The sequence below is a fragment of the Ambystoma mexicanum genome, chromosome 4q, assembly GCF_040938575.1.
Source record: "Ambystoma mexicanum isolate Mex_15411 chromosome 4q, UKY_AmexF1_1, whole genome shotgun sequence".
NCBI lineage: Eukaryota > Metazoa > Chordata > Amphibia > Caudata > Ambystomatidae > Ambystoma > Ambystoma mexicanum.
The window spans coordinates 271,046,265-271,064,947 of record NC_090928.1 but is presented as its reverse complement, the minus strand read 5'-3'; the positions used below and the strand labels follow the sequence as shown (position 1 = coordinate 271,064,947).

The window sequence follows — 18,683 nt, the reverse complement described above, 5'->3', positions numbered from 1 at the left end:
TGGACCAAGTCCACTCTATTCCCAATAGGACAGGAGGAAGACGCAGTGCCAGCTCACTGCCCCTACTAAGTGGAAAGAGAACAATTTAGGTACCTAGGTATACAAGTCACAAATAACCTCACTGACTACACACCTAAAAACGTACATCCGGTGATGACGAAATTTGCGGAAGACGTCTGACACTGGTCAAACCTACCACTAGCACTGCCAGAGCTGCGCTCTTTACAATGATGGCCTTGCCCCGATTCCTATACGTATTACAAAACGCTCCACTATATATCCCACAAAAAAAGAAATTTCAATAGATCAAACACTCCGGAAGCTGTTGTGGTGTGGTGGCCACCCACGCTTGGCACTTGCCACCTGTTAGGAAAGATTTCGTTATTGTAGGGAATTTTCCTTCCATGTGGCAACCCCTAAACTTTTTGCTATTGTTTTTAAACTGGTTCTTGACTTTGCCAGAGAAGTACAGCCTTCTGCCGCACTTCTCTGGGCTTTCGCTCCTTTCTTACGGGGAAACTGACATGCCCTTAAGACAGTCAGTACCGGGGAACGTGGTTTCCCGTAGTTTCTTCTATCGTGTCGCAGCTTTAGTGCAACACGACACAAGAGGGCCCTGTAAGCTAAGTTACAGCTCTCTTGGGTCTCTAGCCTTCTACAGGCCCTAGATACTCTTTTAGGAATGTATTTGATCGGTGCAAGTCATTCAGGGACTCGAATGGTGGCAGCGATCGTATTGTTTATTTTGAGCACCTTTTGGCGTTCTGAGCACGTTTTTGCACTGAACCCAAAATGGTGGCCTGGCTCCCAAAATGGCCAGGCCGCGAGGCTCCTTTGTCTTGTCCACTGACCGTCTTGCTCCCTTCACCTTCCCCAGGTCCGGCGACCCGGGGCCTTCCTTATTTGGGCATGTACTTTCCCGCGAAACGTGGTTGCTTTCGCGGGCTTCTACATGTCGTTTGTGTGCCTCCAGGGTGTGGGCTGGGATGTCTGGTCCCAATACACATCCTGGGTGCCAGAGAGTCTAGGGTGGTGTGAATGCCTGGGACCACCGTGGTCCGTGATTGGTCCACGTATGGTATGTGTTTTGATGAGCGGATCTCCCATTGGCTCCCCTCCGTTTTGGCGCGAAGGGAACCGTGGATAAGAGGGGGCTGGAAACACCACTACCATGTCGATCTCCTGAGTTCTCACGAACGAAGGAATACAGGAGCCAAGTATCCTGCAACTACGAGGCTGGACCGAGGAATCGCTGGTGACCCGCTGAAGGAATCCTCCTTTGCACTGCTGTCGTCCGGAGAGCCCCTGTCCTCCTTTGATCGAACCAGAAGGCCTGTACTGGTGCTTCGACCTTTGGAATAGCAGGAACAGCTATTCCCGGCATCTTCAACCATCTCCTGCCAAGTAAGCCTTCGGAAGCGTCTCTGGGCCATCCAGTTGACTGACCAGCTTACCAAGGAGTTTGGCTCTGCAACCGCCGCCAGGTTGTGTTGTATTGCGAGTCCTTGACCCTCTCCCACGCTTCGTACGCTTGGCGTTCCCAGGTCTGAAGGGAGGAGGGTTCATTTGGCTCGAATACACACGGCCGCTCCGTTGTCCTGTGCGGCAACAAAACTGTGCTGGTTTCGTCGATTGGGACGTCTTTTTGCTCTACACGACTACAAAGCGTCTCCTGCTCTTCTGAACCTGCCAGCTGCTGAAACTATCGTGGAGAAGCCTGGGTCTGCTTGCTTCGGGGACCGGTGAGTAGTATATCTAGGATCTGGTCGCCCTCCTGCAGTATCCCATTGCTTTTCCCTGCTGTGTAAAAACAGCACCCTTTTGCCGCGCTCGCGCTCTGCTTCTGCCCGCTGTGGAGGCTGCGCTTGAGTTGCGGAACCTGTTCTTCTTCTGCTGTGCACTAACCCGAACTGCCTGACTTCCTCCGAAGAGCTTCCCCTTTTGCCCGTTGACACCGGCGTGGCAGGTACTTTGAGCACAAGGCTCCACTCTTCGCAGGGCTCGGACTTCCATCTAGTTAGGTGCCTATGAAGGCGAACTGAGTCGAAAGCATTATCGCACTGCCTGTTTTCCTTCCCTGGCAGGTGGACTACATATTTCGTGCTTTAAACGCTTGCGACTGTGTATTTGTATATATATTGTGTTGATATGGTATGTGTTGGTTTGATATTGTGATATTGTGATTTTCTCGCTACGGTCATTATTTTAAAGGCCTTAAAATAAATGTGTATCTATTTTTGATATAACAACTGTTTGGAGTAGTTTGTAAGCGCTCTTGCTTTGTGTGCTCACTGCGGGCTTTCAGTCACCCTCACCCCTCTTGAGACCTAGTCTTGCCCGCCGCGATCGCTACCTTGATTGGTCTGGCTTGTCCAGAGGTTACCCTGTTCCAAGTAATTAGGTTGGCCTTCTGAACTTCTGCGCCACCAGGACAGAGTTCAGAAATCCGTCTTAACAAATTGGTGGCAGCGGTGGGATACGACTGAAGGTATCCAGTGTTGCGCTCGAACTAAGGCATTTCAGGTTATTCCAAACAGTACACGTAGTGAATTGTTATAGTATAACTTTAAAAAGGCCATAGTCCTATCAAACAGTATGGAAACAAGTACGTTGTTAACTTTAAATGCTTCCAAGTCAGAAACATTGAAAAAGATGTGTGCGGAGAGAGGTGTTTCCTCTCAAGGCACGAAATTGGAAATGATCCAAAGAATCGTGGCGTGGCAAGAAGCACAGCTTGACGCTATTACTTCTGAGGACAGTGCGGAAGGTGGTGGGGCTGCTCTCACTGGTAGAACCGACGGTTCTGCCGCCGCACTGTTCCACCGCGACCACGAGGACAGGGAGGACGAGCTGTCTAATGTTTCCTCTGCCAGTGCTGATGGGGAGGCTATGCTTGAATTCAAGAAGCAAGAGCTGCGGTTTAGGCAGCAGGAGCTTGAATTCAGCATAGCCAAACTAAAAATCGAACAGGCAGAAAAACAAAAAGACAGGGATCACCAGTTGGAACTGGCCAAGCTTCAGGTTGCAAATGGATCCAAGGGTCCTGGACATGGGTCTGGGGCCTCCTCTCATCCACGGTTTCCAAAAGATCTGCTCAGTGTGTATGAAGAGAGGAATGACATAATGGACTGGCTGAATGCGTTTGAGTATGCATGCGAGGTCCAGGAAGTTGACAATGCTGATAAGATTGCGTGGTTGCTCAGTAGACTGCCCCATTCTGGCTGTAGTGCCATTATGGAAATGTCGAAGGCTGAGCGGGCTGATTTCGCAATGTTAAAGCAGACTCTCATTTTAAAGTTTGGCCCAATATTTAAAGCGTTTTCGAGAGTATAAGAAAAAGGAAGGTGGTACTTGGGTATCTTATGTCGCTGAATCTTTGAAAAACTTAACTGGCTGGGTCGAAGGCTATAAGGTTTCTACCTTCGACGGCATGATAAATCTTGTCATGCTGGAACACATTTTTGCTTCTTCTTCCCCGGAGCTTAAGCAGCATTTGGCCGATTCGAAGGAGATAGATCCTAAGAAGCTGGCCATTGCAGCAGACTTATGGGTGTCACATCGAGTGTCCCATAAGGACAAAACTCATCCTGGTAAGCAGGAGGAGGGGAAAAAGTCCAAAGATATGGAGGGTGGGGAATCTGCTAAATCTTCTTCCCAAAAGGGCCACAAAAAGAAAAACAAGGGTAAGACACAAGAGAACTCACAGGGTAGTGGAGGTGCGCCTCCGAAACAGAACTCTGGTTACAATAAGCCTCCCTACGTAAACAGACCCTCTGGGGCTTGTTTTTCTTGTGGAGCAACTGACCATGTGAAGGGGGATCCCCGTTGTAAGGTTAGACCTTTGGGGGTCCACTCCGCTAATCTGGCCTTCTCCTCCTACGAGGAAGAAGAGATTACAGGAGCATCCTTCTCCTCGGACTCATTTCCCAGCGGAATAGAGGCCGAGGTAGTTTTAGTGTTCCTGGGAGCCTAAAGTCGCAGAGGCGTATGCTAGGATTCCGGATAATACCAAGCACTACTTTAAAGACAGTGTGCTGATCAATGGAGTGGATACTCCAGCTCTTAGGGATAGTGGGTGCAGTCGAACCGTAGTGGATTCTACCTTGGTAGACTCAGAGGAAGTTGCCAGAGCTACTCTGATGCCCACTAAGTTGGCTGACGGCCCCCTCCGTATGTTTCCCGTGGTCCCTGTTAATCTAACTTTAAATGGTACAGCAGTCAGGATTCCAGTGAGCATTCAGAGAAACGTCCCGGGAAAGGTCTTATTAGGTAATGATCTCAGAGCTTTAGGGCTCGTAGGAGACACTGCCGAACGACCCTACACACGGTCTCAAACACGGGCAGCATTGGCCAAGTCCAATACGCCACCCCAGCCGAAGGGGAAACCCAAGGCGAAAGGAGTCTACAAGTCAAGACGGGGGAAAGAGGATATTCCCCCGAGCTCGCCTACCACTGCGGTGGAGGAAGTTGGTCAATCGCCCGAGCCTGACGAGGAGGTGGCGATGCCTGAAGTATTCGACCCCAACGACCATCCGGAACTAAAAGACTTGTTAGTTGAAGGAGGTCCTGATAGGGACGAATTCAGTAAAGGCCAACGTGAGTGCCCATCTCTGGAAGGCCTAAGGAGACAGGCCTGCTCCCAGCTTGAGGGTGAACCTCCTGGGAAGCATAGGATTTATTGGGAAGGTGGACTCCTGTATAGTGAGCCCACAGAGTCTACAGAAGGAGACCATAGGAGGTTGGTGGTTCCCCTTGCTGTTAGACCCTTCCTCCTGCAGTTGGCGCATGAAGTTCCCCTTGCTGGTCACCTTGGTATGAAGAGGACCAAGCAAAGGTTATCCATGCACTTCTACTGGCCCAAGATGGGGGTGCAAGTAGAAAGTCACTGCAGGAGTTGCGCCTCCTGCCAGTTGTCTGGTAAGGTTGGCGCGACAATCCAAGCTCCGTTGGTACCGCTCCCAGTTGTGGGGGTACCATTTGAAAGGGTAGGGATCGACATCGTTGGTCCCCTTGACCCGCAAACATCCTCGGGCAATAGGTTTATCCTGGTGCTGGTCGACCATGCAACCAGGTATCCTGAGGCCATCCCATTGAAAACTGTAACTGCCAAGTCAGTTGCAAAAGCTTTACTCGGCATATTTACTAGGGTTGGCTTCCCTAAAGAAGTTGTGTCAGATCGTGGCAGCAACTTTATGTCGAAGTATATGCAGGCTATGTGGAAAGAATGTGGGGTCACCTACAAGTTCTCTTCTGCATACCACCCCCAGACCAATGGTCTGGTGGAACGTTTCAACAGAACGTTAAAGAGCATGATTGGGGCTCTGGAGGAGCCCCAGAGAAGAAAATGGGATCTTCTTTTACCATGCTTGCTGTTTGCCTACCGAGAGGTACCACAGGAGGGTGTTGGCTTCAGCCCCTTCGAACTTCTGTTCGGTCATCCCGTACGGGGACCCTTAGCCATTGTCAAGGAGGGATGGGAGATGCCCACTCCCCCTGTTACTACCAATGTAGTTGACTATGTGCTAGGGCTCAGAAAACGGATGGTACTTCTGATGGGCTTGGCTAGTGATAAGTTAAAGGCAGGGCAAGCGCTGGTGAAACATTGGTACGACCAGAAAGCTTCCCTCATCAACTTTACACCTGGTCAGCAAGTCCTGATCATGAATCCAATAAGGCCTCGCGCTTTACAGGACAAATGGTCAGGCCCTTACACAGTGGTGGAGCCCCTGGGTGAGGTGAACTATTTAGTGGACCTTGGAAGGCCTGGACAGGCTCCAAAAGTGTTCCACGTAAATAGGCTGAAGGCTTTCGTCCCAAGAGTCGAAATCGCAGCACTGCTACTGGCATCAGACGTTGAGGAAGAGGAGTCTGAACCTCTCCCCGACCTGTTCCAAAGCGGTCCTTCAGACAGCTCCGTTGAGGGTGTCCGAGTGGCCCCTCACCTGACTTCTGATCAGCAGGCTGAGGTGAAAAGTTTGCTTCGGCAGTTTTCCCCCCTGTTTTCACAGTCCCCTGGTTTGACACCTTGGTGCAAACATAACATTGACACAGGAGACAGTGTACCTACCAAAAGTAGGGGATACAGGATGTCGGATAAAGTACGGTCTTATATTAAGACCGAGGTCAACAAGATGTTAGATCTTGGGGTGATTGAACCCTCTAGTAGTCCTTGGTCCAGTCCTGTGGTTCTGGTTCCAAAGGCAGGCACTTCTGAATTGAGGTTCTGCGTGGATTACAGGGCTCTGAATGCTGTCACCAAGACAGATGCCCACCCCTTGCCTCGAACAGATGAGCTGGTGGATACTTTGGGTGCCTCCAAGTACCTCAGCACGTTTGACCTTACTGCTGGCTATTGGCAAATAGCTTTAGCAGAACATGCCAGGGAGAAGACAGCATTTTCGACGCCAGACGGCCTTTACCAATTCCGGGTAATGCCGTTCGGGTTGAAGAATGCACCTGCCACTTTCCAGAGGCTTGTGAATCATGTGTTGAATGGGTTGGACGAATTCTGCCTTGCATATCTGGACGATATAGCAGTTTTCAGTGCCACCTGGGAAGACCATGTGAAACACCTCGGGATTGTGCTCCAGGCTCTTCAGAAAGCCCACTTGACCATAAAGGCTAGTAAATGCCAGATTGGACAAGGCTCAGTGGTTTACCTTGGACATGAAGTAGGTGGAGGGAGGATACAGCCTCTACCCAGTAAAGTACAAGCAGTACAAGACTGGCCTACCCCCACTACGCAAACCCAAGTGAGAGCCTTCTTAGGACTCACGGGGTATTATCGCAATTTTGTGGCAGACTATGGCACCATAGCTGCTCCTCTGACTGCCCTCAAAACTCCGAAGAAACCCAAGAAGGTAACTTGGACCGACGAGTGTGAGAAGGCCTTCAATGGCTTAAAAGACTCCTTGTGCCAGGCCCCTGTGCTCAGGGCCCCTGATTACCAAAGACCTTTTATCGTGCAGACGGATGCCTCTGACACTGGGATAGGAGCTGTACTATCACAAGTAGATGAGAAGGGTAAGGAACACCCTATCGGTTTTATTAGTCGCCAGCTTAAGGACAGAGAGCTCAGGTGGTCCACGGTAGAGAAAGAATGTTTCTCTGTTGTGTGGGCCCTAAGGAAGCTGAGGCCCTACCTCTATGGGACCCACTTCACTGTGCAGACTGACCATAAGCCGTTAAAGTGGCTAATGAACATGAAGGGGGAGAATCCAAAGTTGCTTAGGTGGTCCATAAGTCTTCAAGGCTTCGACTTCACTATTGAGCATAGACCAGGTGTCCAACATAGCAATGCTGATGGGTTGTCCAGAATGTTTAACCGACCTGAACAAGAGACTCATCCAGGGGTGGATTAGTTCCCCCTGTCCATAGTCTGGGAGGGGCGAGTTTTAGGAAAGATTTCGTTATTGTAGGGAATTTTCCTTCCATGTGGCAACCCCTAAACTTTTTGCTATTGTTTTTAAACTGGTTCTTGACTTTGCCAGAGAAGTACAGCCTTCTGCCGCACTTCTCTGGGCTTTCGCTCCTTTCTTACGGGGAAACTGACATGCCCTTAAGACAGTCAGTACCGGGGAACGTGGTTTCTCGTAGTTTCTTCTATCGTGTCGCAGCTTTAGTGCAACACGACACAAGAGGGCCCTGTAAGCTAAGTTACAGCTCTCTTGGGTCTCTAGCCTTCTACAGGCCCTAGATACTCTTTTAGGAATGTATTTGATCGGTGCAAGTCATTCAGGGACTCGAATGGTGGCAGCGATCGTATTGTTTATTTTGAGCTCCTTTTGGCGTTCTGAGCACGTTTTTGCACTGAACCCAAAATGGTGGCCTGGCTCCCAAAATGGCCAGGCCGCGAGGCTCCTTTGTCTTGTCCACTGACCGTCTTGCTCCCTTCACCTTCCCCAGGTCCGGCGACCCAGGGCCTTCCTTATTTGGGCATGTACTTTCCCGCGAAACGTGGTTGCTTTCGCGGGCTTCTACATGTCGTTTGTGTGCCTCCAGGGTGTGGGCTGGGATGTCTGGTCCCAATACACATCCTGGGTGCCAGAGAGTCTAGGGTGGTGTGAATGCCTGGGACCACCGTGGTCCGTGATTGGTCCACGTATGGTATGTGTTTTGATGAGCGGATCTCCCATTGGCTCCCCTCCGTTTTGGCGCGAAGGGAACCGTGGATAAGAGGGGGCTGGAAACACCACTACCATGTCGATCTCCTGAGTTCTCACGAACGAAGGAATACAGGAGCCAAGTATCCTGCAACTACGAGGCTGGACCGAGGAATCGCTGGTGACCCGCTGAAGGAATCCTCCTTTGCACTGCTGTCGTCCGGAGAGCCCCTGTCCTCCTTTGATCGAACCAGAAGGCCTGTACTGGTGCTTCGACCTTTGGAATAGCAGGAACAGCTATTCCCGGCATCTTCAACCATCTCCTGCCAAGTAAGCCTTCGGAAGCGTCTCTGGGCCATCCAGTTGACTGACCAGCTTACCAAGGAGTTTGGCTCTGCAACCGCCGCCAGGTTGTGTTGTATTGCGAGTCCTTGACCCTCTCCCACGCTTCGTACGCTTGGCGTTCCCAGGTCTGAAGGGAGGAGGGTTCATTTGGCTCGAATACACACGGCCGCTCCGTTGTCCTGTGCGGCAACAAAACTGTGCTGGTTTCGTCGATTGGGACGTCTTTTTGCTCTACACGACTACAAAGCGTCTCCTGCTCTTCTGAACCTGCCAGCTGCTGAAACTATCGTGGAGAAGCCTGGGTCTGCTTGCTTCGGGGACCGGTGAGTAGTATATCTAGGATCTGGTCGCCCTCCTGCAGTATCCCATTGCTTTTCCCTGCTGTGTAAAAACAGCACCCTTTTGCCGCGCTCGCGCTCTGCTTCTGCCCGCTGTGGAGGCTGCGCTTGAGTTGCGGAACCTGTTCTTCTTCTGCTGTGCACTAACCCGAACTGCCTGACTTCCTCCGAAGAGCTTCCCCTTTTGCCCGTTGACACCGGCGTGGCAGGTACTTTGAGCACAAGGCTCCACTCTTCGCAGGGCTCGGACTTCCATCTAGTTAGGTGCCTATGAAGGCGAACTGAGTCGAAAGCATTATCGCACTGCCTGTTTTCCTTCCCTGGCAGGTGGACTACATATTTCGTGCTTTAAACGCTTGCGACTGTGTATTTGTATATATATTGTGTTGATATGGTATGTGTTGGTTTAATATTGTGATATTGTGATTTTCTCGCTACGGTCATTATTTTAAAGGCCTTAAAATAAATGTGTATCTATTTTTGATATAACAACTGTTTGGAGTAGTTTGTAAGCGCTCTTGCTTTGTGTGCTCACTGCGGGCTTTCAGTCACCCTCACCCCTCTTGAGACCTAGTCTTGACCGCCGCGATCGCTACCTTGATTGGTCTGGCTTGTCCAGAGGTTACCCTGTTCCAAGTAATTAGGTTGGCCTTCTAAACTTCTGCGCCACCAGGACAGAGTTCAGAAATCCGTCTTAACACCACCCTTCAGAGGTCCATATGGGAAGATGGCATTGGGCTCCCCCGCATTACAGACATATTATTGGGCCAGTCAAATGGCAGTTGTGAATGACAAACTGCACAGAGACGTCTCACTACCACACAATAGGCTATCAGTAACTGACTTTCTGGAGAAACCTATCATGACATCTCTACAGAGGGAAAACCCGGACAACCACTCCAAATATGCAATCTCACATAACACGAATCTGGGCAGACACACACAAATACGTTGCATGGAAAAACAAACTGGCCCATGCACAGCCACTATGGAACAATCTGAATCTCCTGGGAGTGAATCTGCTCCCAAAATGGCCGAATTGGTCAAGGCAAGGGATACTGAGAATAGGAGATGTCGTTAAGGATGGCAACATAATCCTGTTTACAGATCTAGCCCTCTGCTTCAATCTCCCACAAACTGAACAATACCACTACACTCAGCTGAAACACACATTACAGGCCCACCTCCCCGACTTGAACACCTTGCCGTAATATATCCCAATAGAATGTAACTTATTCCCAGAGCAAATCAAACACAAGATAACATTGGTCCTCTACAGTGCCATAACCTTTTTTGCCACAACTGAACTATCAGGTCTGCAGGCCAAGTGGGAAAGGGATCTGGGTGCTATACTGCCGGAAGAATGGGTCTCCTCACTGATGTTTCCCAGAGAAGTAGCTATATCGTCTAGACTCAGGCCGATCCAACTAAAGATACTACACCGAATATACTACCCGAGAGTAGCGCTCTTTAAATGGGGAAAGACAAGTAACCCAGCCTGTTTGCGTTGTAAAACTGAGGAGGGCACCTTCTTCCATATCCTGTGTGAATGCACTCACATTCAACAACTCTGGCAGGCGTGTTGCAACGAATTATCGAGGATCATGGGCAGAACGGCCCCTAGAGGCCTGAAACTGCTATTGTTGGGGGTGGAGGATGAGAGTGAACTGTCGAGATATGTGAAACGGTTTCTTTTTACCTCCACCGCGCTGATAAAAAGGAACATAGCGCAATTATGGGGATCTGATGTGACGCCAAGCTATGAACAATGGTTGACAGATGTAGACATTTGTGTCGCAATGGAGCGCAGGGTGTATACAGCTAGAGGATGCACTGCGAAGGCGCAGAAAATATGGCAAAAATGGGAGGATGCCCACCAAAATGCAGTCTAAAATGATTAATCAAGATGGCTTGCCGGGATGCGTTTTGGAAACCTTATACATTTATATCGGGGAACGGGGATGTAACTTACTGTATTGTGAAGACCCTTCTCGAATAAATGTACGATTTTGATGGTAATCAAGTGATGACCCTCTATTTGTTGCTTGTTTGTATTTGTCTGTTTTAAAAAACAATAAAAAGTTTTATTAAAAAAAACAAAGGATTTTTCACTGATATATATATATATATATATATATATATATATATATATATATATATTTCTGAGGCTTGTGGAATCTGCTTAGATCACATGCTGTGCATAGGCTGACATCTAGTGGAAGCTGCGTAGCATTACAGTTGTCGTTTTCGAAACTTGAAAAGGGACATCGACAGGGCGTGCCAGTAATACTATCCCTAGTGTGATATCCACTGTACCCATGGTCCGTCACGCGTCAAGGTGTCTCAGATTGTTTTTTTCGGCCATCGTAGACGGACGGTATATCGCAGAGTTCTGATTTAGGCATAACGCCATTGATTTATCAAATTAGAGTTAGTTACTCTTCCTATCCTTTATCTTTCGTTCACCGACTATCGATAACATCTCTGACAGCTGAGAAGAAAACTCCCAGTGACGGATCCTTCCAGACTTGGAGGGCCGCTTCAGGCTTCGGCCCACAGAGTAGGGAGAGAGGGGGGAGGACATTTGGGAATGTATTTACCCCTTTTCATACGTTATCTTCACCTAGCTGCTGTTTCATTTAATTATGGATAGAACCCCTTTCAAGTTCTGGCCAAAGTGCAACAAAACATTCCCCTGGGTCGACAAACAGCTGGTGTGCAACCTTTGTCTCCCTCAGGATCACCTCGAAGGGAACTGTCACACCTGTAAGCTCTTTAAACCTAAGACGTTAAAGGACCATTTAACTAAGGGCTGGGCCCACCACACCATGCAGGCCGAGGCCACCATGGACGTTGAGGGGACCGACAGCGACGGCAGCAACGGCGCGTTTTTGGATGGCAAAGGTGACAGGGATACTTTGGTTTCCCAAGTGCAAGCCCTCGACCCCAGCAGACAGGCCAGCGGCCCTTTTACAGGGACGACCCCCGACGGCATCAGGACTCGCACAGCTCCATCAACTTGACACCTTTTTCGACCAAGGGCCCACACACGCCGTCTAGGGAGAGGTCTGTAGAATCCCTGTCCTCTGGGCACTCGAGGTCCCGATCACCGCATGACAGGCCCTGACTGTCGAAAGACAGCACAGACGTCATGTCTAAATCCATTACCGGCTGTCGCACGTCGGCAGACGAGATGCGGGTCACCCCAAAACCGAAGTTCGACATGCCTCGTTGAAAACGGCTAAAGACTCTATACAGTCGGGATTAGCCCACCTGGTAAAGAAACACGTCCCGAAAAGCCTACTGAAGGGGAAGGAGTCTAAGAAGCACTCTTCTAAGACACCTCATAAGAAAAGGTCCCATTCTACACCCAAGGAGAAGGATTCCCATCCTCACAAAGAAAGGGATTCACTTCCTCAGGAAGAGGAATCCTTGTCAGCAGCCCTAAAGAATAAGGGACAGCCCTCACCTCTAGCCCCAGTTGCACCTCAGGCTTTTCCACTAGGCGCTATGTCCATTCCAAGCTCGCCCCAATGGACATTTGAAAACATTGATATTGTCATGAGAAGGATGTCCTTTATGGCAAATTTCCGTTAAGCCATCTTCGGGCTCTTATTGTAGACATATCCGCGTGTACTGTTATCCAACATGCATTGTTTCCACTGTCACTTTATCTGTATGGTTTAGGTGACCCCAGCCCACTTCCCCCCACATTAACCTATTCCCTTACCCCACCCCACATCTATATTTAATTTAATTCGTAAAGATTTAGAACAAACAAATTGGGTCAATTCTGAAAAGGTCATTTGTGCAACGATCAACTATGCTAATAACTTCTATATGGTATGCTTTCTGACGTCTTCCTATTATAATGGGCACTGTTACTCCTGAAAAAGCATCACAATAAGGATTATTTTTCTCAACCATTTTGGGTCCTTTGATGTCATGGTATCATAGGTTATGATATCTACTTTCCTGTTACTGCTTCTCCCGCTTTTTGGGTAATTTAGTACTTTATAATGACATCGCATACAACGAATGGATAAAAAAATTAAAGCATTGGAACGTGTTAGATGTCGAGGAAGCAGCCATTATTCTCTATCCTTCCTCGCAAATCCAGATGTCCTTTTACAGGCAGGTTTGCTAGAAAGGCATTGTGCTTAAATATACTTTCCTGCAAGTATATTAGCCATTTATTTCATAGTAATTGTTCTTTCTTCCTAAAAGTCATATTAATGTGCGCGTTATTACAATTTCAGTTCTGCACGGTTTGAAGGCTCTCTCAATATGGACCTTAATGAAATCAGCATGAATTTGGTTCCCTTTCCTCAACTCCATTATCTCACATCAAGCTTGACTCCTCTCTACACGCTTTCAGATGTTAACATACCACCCCGAAGGTAAGAGATATTGCGCTTCATTCCTGTTCATAGACCAGGGTTGATCATTTGAAATTATGCATCCAGTTGTACCACTACTCAATGACAATAATTCCAAACATGACTACAATTTTAATTTGTACACTATTGATATAAAATATCAAAACACCTTAAAAGAAGATGTGCACTGGTCTGTAACTTGAGAAAATAATTACAAATTAGAAAGTGTTGTAATGTTCAATGTGATGTTCTTTCCAATTGTGTGTATCTAGAGAAATGCTTTTCTTTGTACTCTTTGGGTCTTCATCTGTAGTATGAAAGAATTCGTTTTGAAAGCAGAGCTGGTAAGCCAGAAAGAGAAATAGGTTGGTGAAAAAGCTGTGTTGCAAGATGGTATACATACTGCATCACCTATCCTTGTAATGGATTCTTTCTGCCCACAGATTGCTCATCTTAGCGCAGCTGCTCTTTGGAAATCTTTCCTCCACTAGGGGGGTAAGCACAACCCGCCATTTCTCCCCACACATGACGTTGGGGCCAGTATATATAGAGGCCCCACTCTGCATGACCTTAGTTCTCTTTTTCACCACACTCTGTTCATTTTAGGAGCACTGCTTCTTCGAAGTTTCTCACTTTGTGCTGTTTTAGACGATATGCTGAATCCAACAAAGTCTTTGAGGTTTAAACACTGTGTTGACTGCGTACATCAAATGTCCATTTCAGATCCTCACCAAATCTGTCTTTACTGCCTCGGTGAGGGACAAGACATGGCTTGTCTTGTCAGTCGGTGCACCTTAAGGCACTTCAGACATGTGAAGCAAAGTTGTTTAGCTTCCTCTACAAGGAGAAGAATGTTAGTCGGACTTGTTCAATGTCGCCCCGCATGGACTGCCACACCCCTAGTATTGTTCCCAGTCAGCAAGAAATTCTGGTCTCCAGACGGTTCTTTTCTTTTTTACTTATCGAAGAAGAGGAGCCACCACTACTGGGATTTCCCTCAGGATCAAGGTCTACATCAGAGGAATATGAAACATTCAGGCTTACAATGCTTGCCATATTTGCTAAGCCCCGACCTCTGCACCAATGGCTCTGGCCCCAGAGCCAACTGCTTTGGCCGCGTTTCCACCGGGGCCGATTGAATGAACCGTGCTGGAAGGGCTAGCAGACACAGATATAGGTCAGGCGACCTCCACTGTAGCACTTTCTCCATCATGGTCACATCCCTAACACAGCTGGCTGTACCGCCTACCTGCACTTAAATATGTCTAATGTTGATTGTCCTTAATCTATGCATGTCCACCCATGTATTGTCCCTGGTGACTGTTCCATTTACTCCCCCCCCCACACAACATGGTCAGAATGTCACTTGAACTAACCTCATTAGAAGAAACTCACTGCTTTCCATCAAATCTGGTATCTTATCGATAGTACGTTCTTTTGCAATCAAAAGAGCATTTGCTCTTCCTTGTTTATAAATAAAATAAATGGTCTTGACAAGATATTAATGGCTGATGATGTTGGGTTTTGCTCCAGATGTCTAGGTAAAGCTTCTGTACAAGCCGTTTGACGGCAACAACCTCTTCAGTACTAAGGCCGATGAGGCCCTACTAAAATTCCCGACCTCAAAGGTGACTGCAGAATTGCTAGGGCTGGCTGTACAGGAGCAGAGGTTTTCGCCCCTACACTTCATTGCCCTATAGGGTGAGGGGTCAAGCCCTCTGGAAAGCAAGTGCATTGCCGCCCAAACAGTGATCCCATCCCTAAAGAGAAGGTTTCCCAACCTCCACTGTGCCTTCCGATGTCCCAGGTGCTCATCCTCTGAGAGTTGGACTTCACCACTAGTCCCTTGTGATAGGTAGATTATCCCAGTTCGGCAAAGAATGGGGTATTATCACTTGGGTCTAACAGGTTATTTACCAGGGTTACTGTCTCCCTTTCGCTCTTCGCCCTCCGGACCACTGACTGGGTGAGCAGTTTTTGCATCCGGTCACTCTCCTGTTTCAGGAGGTCCGTCACCTTCTGATAAAGGGGTTCATAGGCCATGCTCAGAACGAGGCAAGTGCTGATATACAACCTATTTGCTGGTGCTGATGAACGATGGGGGGCCTTTGTCCCATCCTCGATCTGTGGCTTTTGAACTTTTATTTACACAAGGACAAATTCAAAATGTCACTCTACCCATATCCTTAATGCCCTGGACCTGCAGGATTGGCTTTTCTCCCTGGATCTCCAGGCTGCATACTTCCATGTACCCCTAATACTAGAAGCGCAGAAAGTACCTGAGATTCAGGGTGGGAAATTGCAATGACCAATTCAAGGTCCTGCCATTCAGCCTTTCTTTGGCACCCTGTGTCTTAACCACGCTGGTGGCAGTGATATGGGAGGGCATCTATGGGTTTCTCTCTCTGGACTACTGGCTCCTCCAAGCTTGCTTCCCAGACCAGGCGTCTGCACACTTGCACCGGATGTGTAGCCTGTGCTTGGGCTTCTCCCTTAACTTCAGGAAGTCTCAGGTTTTGCTCTTCCAGACCCTCAGGTTCATTGGAGTCGTCCTGGACACTCACCTGAGCTGGGCCTTCCCACCCGAAGACAGGGAGTGAACATATCCTAGATGATCCATGGCTTCCAGTCAGTGCTTGCCTGGTCTCATGGCCTCCTACGTCCTTGTATTGCTGGAGGCCTGTTTGCGCATGCGTTCGCTTTAGTGGCTTCTGAGTTGTGTGAGAAGCCAGGAATGAGACTCTGACACTCTGACACAAGGGAGTCAAGGTTTTAGTCAAAGACTTTTATTAAAATAAAATGGGGTGGGTAAATGCCTTTCGATGTCTGCTCTAAGAAGTATTTCCCTACCTAAAACCAAAACTAAGTTGTCTTTGACATATTTTAATCAACATTTACTTCAACATGACAATAGAAATGACATCAAAAGCCATATATAGTGTTCATCATTTACAAGAACCGCAATGGATACAAATTGAAAGAAAACGACACTTCATACTTATGGCTGTAGTTCGCATCACAATGTTTACAATCTATCAACATTGGTTATTTTGCGTGATGTTAGTAATAGTGTGTTTGAATCACATAACTATTATACAAAAACATGGTATAATGGCGTTGAATATTATGTCATTTTTATTGTCATGTTGGAGTAAATGTTGATTAAAATATGTCAAAGACAACTTTTTGATCGTGGTGGTAGACAGAACTTCATGAAAATTCTACTGTGAGGATTTTTCTGATTAACAGCCTTTCCTTTGGGTGTGTTAGAGGTGGGTAGCTAGTGGTTAATGTACTCGCTTGTTTGATGTATCCTTCCTCACATACCACAGCCCCCTTTTACAAAGAATTGAGGAATCTTGTTTGCTCACAAAAATTGTTTATCGGTAAATTATCCTGCCAGGGCTCGTCTAATATGTGTATTTCATACACTCACAAACCTTACTTTTATTCTGTTTTACCTTTTGACGAAATGCTCAATGGCTCCTTCTCTTTCATGTACTTCACTTGCTTCCTTAACAGTAATTCACATTTGACATGGCTGCAAATACGCCCCAGTGTCCATGCTTCTCTTTCATGGACTTACCTGTTCTTGCTTGCGTACTTCGTTTTTACCGCGGCAAGCCGGTGGCGATCGTTTGGTGTTCCCTTCCGCCTGGCCACCTTCGTTCCTTGTCTCCTCTGCCTCTCGTGGTTCCGGCTGGGCTCTTCTGATTCGTTCGGGGCTTCGGAAAGGCAACTATAGGACGATCAAGCTGGCCGTGGTTGCCTGGCACCTCTCTGTACAAGGCAAGTCTGCCCTGGTCCCAACAGACAAAACGGTACCGCAGAGGCCAGACTTACTCTCTCACTGTGAGGGCCGGTGGGCTTCTGCAGACAAACCTCCACAGCCTGAATCTTCATGCTTGGCTGCTGAAAGATTGAGGTTTAAGGAATGGGATTTCCGGAGGATTCCTTGGACTTACTCTTCTCTGCTAGGAGACCCGCCACCAAATGCATTTATTCCCATAGGTGGCATATGTTTTTGGCTTGGTGTTGGAAGTGGAAACTGGACTCTTTTACCTGCTCCACATCTTCTCTTCTGGATTTTCTGCTTTCGTAGGCCCAGATGGACCTTTAGATTGGCATTGTGAAGGGGTATTTTGCTGCCATTTCTGTTTTAAAGAGCTCCCCAGAGCAGGGCTCTTTCTTTATGGGCCCCACAAGTCATACAATTATTGAGGAGTCTTGGTGATTTGTTTCCCTCATTGTTTTTCTTTACGATTGCTCACCCTTTGTTAGGCAGAAACCTGTGCAGTTCCCTTAGGGACCACTGGAAAAGATTTAAGACTACAGGTGTTTGGCAGTAAACCCACTTGGTAGCAGTCTGTACCACAATGATTCACTTGGTAGCTGTGGCTGAGCAGTCAGACTTCCCTCAAGAAGAGTTAGGCAGTATATAGAGTATACACAATAGGTACAGAGATACAGTAGCACAAGCAAACACTGACCAGAGCTTTGGTGTAAAAGTATATAATTAATTATTTAAAGACACACTTGTAAATTACACTAGCAACAAAGAAGTAAGTAAATTCAGCACACAGTCACTACTATATATATATACAACCCTAATACTTATTAGACAAGTCTTAATGAGAAACACCACTTATTTTCAGACAGAGGTGAGCGCTTAACATAAGATGGCACTCTAATAAGTTATTAAAAAGGGAGGGAAAAAGGCAGAGTTATGGAAGCACACAAATTTCAATACTTTTAAAAGAACCACAGTAAGGCAGGATAGGCTGAGTTCTACTGGAGAGCAAGGAAGTCAATTGCAAGGCCCACTCTAGGAGAGAGCAAGCAGAAGGGGTCCAGGTTCACACATTGGGGTTATGCCCAAAGAGTCTTGTAGATAGTTTGCACACAAAGAATGAAATTAAAGTCAGGAAAAGTTAGCTAGGTTGTTCCAGGCCAGCCCAGGTTAGAAAGTCGAGGCTTTACTGTCATCCTGAACGATCTATCGCAAGGGACGCCAGGCGGGACACAGTACCTTAAGTGTGAAGGAAGCTCCAGCGGGGGCAGTTGTTCCTGGCAGCGGGTGCAAGCCGGTGTTTTGTCCAGAGGAAGAGGAGGTCTCGCCGTGGAGGAAAGATGCAGGTCGTTGCACTGCCAGGGAAGAAACCAGCCGCGGAGTCCTTCGGTTAAAAGGTACTACCCTTCTCTTTGCGGTAGAGGTAAGCCGTGGTATTCCAGTTGCCGGGGTGCTTGGCACGGGCAAGGCGGCCACGAGATGCTCCAGGAAGGTGAAAAGAAGGCAAAACTGGTTATCCCTACCAGTCAAAGGAAGAAGACTCTCCGGACCGGAGATCTCCTCTGTCGTCGGGAAAAGTGGTGAGACGGTTCAGCAGGGCTCCACCGGTGGTGTCGTCGTCGTAGGTCGGCTCAGCTTCTCCCTCCTCGGATTCTTAGGTCCTGTGGCGACTTCTGAATTTCCAGTCCCCAAAGCCCTGCTTTTATGCAGCAAACCCCCATTCATTCAG

General features: G+C 47.9%; 1 protein-coding gene across 2 annotated transcripts in view; it reads left to right on the top strand.

The window, feature by feature from the left end:
* The window catches only part of TUBE1 (tubulin epsilon 1), a 317,390-nt gene that overhangs the window by 238,982 nt on the left and 59,725 nt on the right, over positions 1–18,683 (top strand). For both annotated transcript variants that reach the window (XM_069607852.1, XM_069607853.1), the window contains one exon: positions 13,045–13,185. In XM_069607852.1, coding sequence (XP_069463953.1) covers positions 13,045–13,185 — 141 coding nt within the window. The remainder of the gene's footprint in view (positions 1–13,044; positions 13,186–18,683) is intronic.